The sequence below is a fragment of the Porites lutea genome, chromosome 13 (assembly GCF_958299795.1).
Source record: "Porites lutea chromosome 13, jaPorLute2.1, whole genome shotgun sequence".
NCBI classification, from domain to species: Eukaryota; Metazoa; Cnidaria; class Anthozoa; order Scleractinia; family Poritidae; genus Porites; species Porites lutea.
Genome location: NC_133213.1, coordinates 6,392,583 through 6,398,807, shown reverse-complemented (window position 1 = coordinate 6,398,807; position 6,225 = coordinate 6,392,583). Strand labels below are relative to the sequence as shown.

The following is a 6,225-nucleotide window of genomic DNA, read 5'->3' as shown; positions in this document are numbered from 1 at the left end:
GGCAAAACAGCACAAGCGGACAAGGTAAAATACGCGAGAGGCGATAGCTAAGCACTAACTAACAACAGACACAAGACCGGGAAGGACTCCACGAAGCTAATGGCGCGCTATGAGATGGAGAAAATGGGCCAGGCAGCAACGCAGGGGACCAACATCCAGAAAAAAACAAACAAACAAACAAGGGCTAACGGCAAACGGCAATGCGGGAGAAACTCTACAAGGCCGATGGCGCGCTCTATGGTGAAATAAAAGGGCCAGGCAGAAACGCAGGGGGCCAACACCCAGCAAACAACAAACAGAGCTTACAAGTGAACTACTAAACGACCATCAACAACAGACGCAACGACACCACGTACACCCCACTGGCGGACAAAAAAGCGACGGAGACGAGAAGAAAGAAAGCGTTTTAAAAACAGCGGAAAATAGAAACGGACGCGGACCCGAACCTTTGCCAGTACATCAGCAGCGATTGGAGCAACATCACGAAAACGATAATCGTTACGAGACTGCCACAAGAAAAACGTACAGACATTCACCATGTAAACAAAGATGCAAGGGACGCAGAGGAACTCATCCCGGTTAAAGCCTAACAGAACGTGACGGTATGCTAGGGACGGAACAAGAGCAGAACAACGGACCATAAGCGCTTGTAACCAGGACAAAATAGACTTTGCAAGGGGGCAATAGAAAAACAGGTGGTCAAGCGTCTCTAAAACTGCAGGACTACAGATGCAGGCGAGCGGGACATCTACCATGCCAAAGGTAATCACCAGACGATAGGCCGTGCGGAGAACTCCATGCGAGATCAACTATGCCAGATCAATCACAGGGCGGTCGAGAGGGAACTGAAACAGCTGATCCCATTTAGAATGCTAGTACAAAGGCCCCAAAACAGGGGCGAAATGACGAACACAATTGGGAGTGGTTGGCTACAAAAAGAGAGTACACGGACTTGGTGGTAGCTTCGGCAACCGCAATAGGAGACTCACAAGAGAAAGAACCCACGACTAAAGACTCCCGAGTGGCCGAGAAGGAACCCTCGGCAGCGACCCATGCGGAGAGAAGGCCACGATAAAACGGAGGCAAAGATGATAGATCATAAAGGTAACGGCGTGAGAAAAGCACACCTGGCAAAGAACCGAAGGCCTTGCGGCAATAATAGAACAAGAATTGAATCCAGCATGAAAAAGAGGTAACAAAACGTCTAACCCACTGGACGTGGAGGCCCCAAACCTTTACCTGGACAGACACTACTCCAAAATCACCAGAACCATGAGGTTGGACGACAACGTGAGCCCCCCCGGATTTATGTAGCAAAAGCCTAGTTCAAATGTCACACGATCGCATGCCCCAAACGTGAGCCAAAAATGTCACGCACGACGCAATGTATTAGAAAAACTCCGGGACAGACGGAGAACAGCAAACACAACGACGCAGGATTTAATTCATGCACCCCCCATGTGACTTGATCAAAGCATTAATAATTGAGTCTAGAGCATGGCGAGTGATAGGTGGTTGGAGGCCATTATCACGACAAAATTTTCCGTTCCTCTGATCAGGGGAAGTGTACATTTGACATAGAAAAGTCCACGCACATAAGAGACTTCTTGCAGAGCAGTAGAAGGGAAAGTACCTCTTTAACTAGTAGTGGTTCATACTGGGACTCGTCAACCTGAACATATCTCGAATTTGAACCAAAAAACTCAGAAGACAATTGTGAAACCTCATATGCTGAGAGGCGCGCCGTAAACACACAAACGGGACATTCAGTACGGTGATAATCTCCGAGCGTTTTCACTTAATTCTTTGTTGTTCAGTAGAGTTACAGTGAAGCATGCGTTTGATATGCTACATATTTAATCCTTTAAATACGGAATTTAGGTCGCGAGAAAAAAAAAGGCAGTTTCTTTCCAACGTCTCCTTTTTGGATTGGTTTTCCGCCAGTACAGTAGTTAGCATGGAATGGCTAAAAATGAAATCTTCAGTTATTGTTTGTTTTGTTTTTGAAATGGAAGTTGTTGGTTATGCTGAAATCTATTTATAAATGGTCTGTCTTTTGGATATTTCAGCATCTGATTTGTTGTGCTCAGAGGACAATGCTCTAGACACTGCTGTAGCTTGTGAGTGGGCGGAGATCTCGTCTCTTGGTAGGTAAGCAAAAACGTTTTGTCGACGTTTTTTCCTGTGAATTGTTGCCAAAATGTCGGGTATTGTCCTGTTTTTCATTTTCATTGTTAAGTTCCCGAGATTTTTTAAAATTGATTTTGATATGTAAAATCCTCCCCCCCCCCACCCTCTCAAAAAAAAATCCTGAATTATGTAACTAAGCCTAACTTCAAATGTCACATGATCACGTGCTCCAAACGTGATCGCCTGCATGTAAGTCCAATTTGTCGCGCAGACGCAATTTAACAAGAAAACTGTGTGACAGATGCAGAATAGCAAACGCAAAAACGCAGGATTCAATTCATGTACACCCCATGTGACTTGCTCAAAGCGTAAATAGATGGGTGGAGAGCATGGCGACTAATGGGTGGTTGGAGGCCATTATCACGACAAAATTATCAGTTCGACTGGTCAGGGGAAGTGTACATTTGTCTTAAAAAAGTCGTCGCACATAAGGGACTTCTCGCAGAGCAATAGAAGGAAGAATACCTCTTAAACTAGTCGTGGTTCATGCTGGCACTCGTCAACCTAAACATATCTTGAATGTGAACGAAAAAACTCAGAAGACAACTGTGAACCTTAAATGCTGAGCTGGTGGCCCTAAACACAAATACCGGACATTTTACTTTGATAATCTCCAAGCATTTGTTCTAGAGTTACAGTGAAGCTTAATTTAACCCTTTGAATACGGAATTTAGGTCGCGAAAAAAACGCATTTTCTTTCCAACATCTCCTTTTTGGATCGGTTTTCCGCCAGTACAGTAATTAGCATGGAAATGGCAAAAAATGAAATCTTCAGTTATTGGTTGTTTTGTTTTTGAAATGGAAATTGTTGGTTATGCTGACGTCTGTTTATAAATGGTCTACCTTTTTATTATTATTATTATTTTTTTTTTAATTTCAGAAAGGAGTGCAATGGAGTCACTTGAACCCCTGTTCCGTTGTTCAGAGCATAGTAAGTGATTCGCTGCTATATGTGAAGGGGCTACGTTTGCTTGAAGATTAACTACTACCAGCCTTTCACACACTTGGAATTTATTTTCACTTGACGAAAGGAAATCGAATCGTGGCGTCCGAATGTGTCGTTGTAGTAGTCAACTGAAAATTAAATTATTATTTAATACAAGAAAAGGTTACTATACAAATCAATTTTTGTTGAAGCGATGACAGGCAAATTTTAGCTTACAATTTGTTTATGCGCCTTTAAAGTATGCTTCACAACTTAGATTCCTGATCTGTGACACTTGGAAATATAAGTTACATAACGAACATGCTTCTATTAAACTGGTTATAGCTACCGCTAAGTGCCAACGAGCAAAGATGTTAGCTATACGCGCGCGCTGTTAAATTTGTTCAGAAATGTCACGAAATACAGTAATTGATGAAAAATAGGTCTAACTTAATTCGATTGCATTGAAATAGTGCAAACGTAACGCAAGGGGCACACATACACCAACCCACGGCTAGACCAGTACGTCACGCATGTGCACAGCCATATCACGCGACCAGTGACAGCCACAGACAGCTGTTTCGCCTTTGTTGGGTCCCACCAGCATGTCAAAGCTGTTGGGTTAATGAACAGGGAAGAGGAAAACCCGCGTCTCCAAAACCCCATACTGCCGAGGTGTGTGCAAAGCAGTCTATTAAGCGCCAGCTCCACACAACACATGTGGGAGCTGTTGGCTGGGAACCGCACAGCAGTTCTACCACGACATGCGCGGGGAAGGTGGATCACGAGTTACCAGTAAAAGCAAGGGGCACACATACACCAAACCACGGCCTGGCCATTACCTCACGCAGCCATGGACACCTTTTTCGACCTTACTGGGGCTGCAATGCCAAGTCACCGATTTAACAACAAAGAACACAGACACAGCACTGTACGACACCATACTATACATTACATGCCCCAGGATAGGTAAACAAGCACGTCAAAATTCGCCGGGGTAATGAGCCCCGCCACCCGTTACACAAGTACGTTACTGGACAATCACGACAGACGGCAAGACAGCACAAGTGGACAAGTTAAAAGACACGAGAGGCGATAGCTAAGCACTAACTAACAACAGACACAAGACCGGGAAGGACTCCACGAAGCTAATGGCGCGCTCTGAGATGAAGAAAAAGGGCCAGGCAGCAACGTAGGAGACCAACATCCAGAAAAAACAAACAAACAAACAAACAAGGGCTAACGGCAAACGACAATCTGGGAGAAACCCTACGAGGCTGATGGCGCGCTATATGGTGAAATAAAAGGGCCAGGCAGGGGGCCAACACCCAGCAAACAACAAACAGAGCTTGGAAGTGAACTTCCAAACGACTATCAACAACAGACGCAACGACACCACGCGCACCCCACTGGCGGACTAAAACGCGACGGAGACGAGCAGGAAGAGAGCGTTTTAAAAAAAGCGGAAGAGGAAACGCTTCCCCGCAAACCCCACGATTCTGGAAAACGCCCCTTGATATTTCATGGTTGGGTTCATTTGTAAATTGACAGCTGGTCAAACTAGAAGTATAACGAACAGATTACCCCTGGATTACCAGATGTGTAAAATTACTTTGTTCTCTAATAGAACACGTTCCAGGCGATTGCAAAAACTGTAACCAAAAAGGTTTACGATAAAAGAAAGACTGAAACTCTGAGTGATTGTTCCGGAATTTCTGTTTTTTTATTGTGTGGCTTTATCTCGTCTGAAACCTTGTGGAAACGTCAAAAATGATTTGTCCGGAACAAGTCACTCCGCCGGCTATAAGTTTTGCAGAGCCGCTGCTCTTCAGCCCGTGTCGAACCGTTCTCTACAATACATGCCGCTAAATTTCCAATAAACAAAAAGAATCTGTTCATGTCAAAAAGCTGACAAATCGCTTGTCCATGGCGACTTTAGCTAGTGTCGAGTACCGATGTTCCGATTTACGTTGATGTTATCTCCAACAAACAGTCCATTTTTTCCAGTCATATCCGCACGCCCTCATTCCCAATAAATTGGCCTTCCCTAGTCTCTACTGCTCGATCTCCCAATACACTTTACTCATCTTATAAACCTTCGCACAAACACGACTCAAATCAGTCCAAAGCAATTCTAATCTGCGACCACAAATCAAATAAGACCAGATCTGTGGCGCACGTATAAAACAAAACACACCTGGTTTGATTGATGTTTCGAGTGCTAAGTAATCAACGCAACAGCACCGCACCAATCAGAAGCTGCGTTTGTGGGCGAATGCAGTTTTTAAAAATCGTGGGGTTTGCGAGCAAGGGTCTCCTTCTTTCCCCTCCCCTCCCCCGTAATTCCTTCTTTTTTGCTCTCGTCCCAACTTTTCTCGACGAACTCGCGCGGAAACGCTTGCTACGAAGGCTACAAGAAGAGAGTACACCGACTAGGTGGTAGCTTCGGCAACCGCAATAGGAGACTCACAAGAGAAAGAACCCACGACTAAAGACTCCCGAGTGGCCGAGAAGGAACCCTCGGCAGCGAGCTATGCGGAGAGAAGGCCGCGATAAAACGGAGGCAAAGACGATAGATCATAGAGGTAACGGCGTGAGAGAACCACACCTGGCGAAGAACCGAAAGGCCTTGTAGCAATAATAGAACAAGAATTGCATCCAGCATGAAAAAGAGGTAACAAAACGTCTAAACCACTGGACATGGAGAGCCCAAATATTAAACTGGACAGACACTACTCCAAAACCACCAGAACCATAAGGTTGGACGACAACGTGAGCCCCCCCCCCCCCCCCCCCCCCCTCCTAGAATTATGTAGAAAAAGCCTAGTTCAAATGTCAAACGATCGCATGCCCCAAACGTGAGCCAAAAATGTCACGCACGACGCAATGTATTAGTAAAACTCCGGGACAGACGCAGAACAGCAAACACAACGACGCAGGATTCAATCTATGCACCCCTTATGTGACTTGCTCAAAGCATTAATAATTGGGTCTAGAGCATGGCGAGTGATAGGTGGTTGGAGGCCATTATCACGACAAAATTTTCCGTTCCTCTGGTCAGGGGAAGTGTACATTTGACATAGAAAAATCCTCGCACATAAGAGACTTCT

The 6,225-nt window shown here is 45.1% G+C and overlaps 1 protein-coding gene across 1 annotated transcript; it reads right to left on the bottom strand.

Moving 5' to 3' along the window:
• Nucleotides 1–302: 302 nt before the first annotated feature.
• On the bottom strand, nucleotides 303–1,274 carry LOC140922293 (uncharacterized). The gene is made up of 2 exons (XM_073372292.1): nucleotides 1,266–1,274; nucleotides 303–809 (listed from the first exon to the last, which is right to left on the bottom strand). The coding sequence occupies exons 1-2, from the start codon at nucleotides 1,272–1,274 to the stop codon at nucleotides 303–305; spliced, it is 516 nt and encodes a 171-aa protein (XP_073228393.1).
• Nucleotides 1,275–6,225: the final 4,951 nt, after the last annotated feature.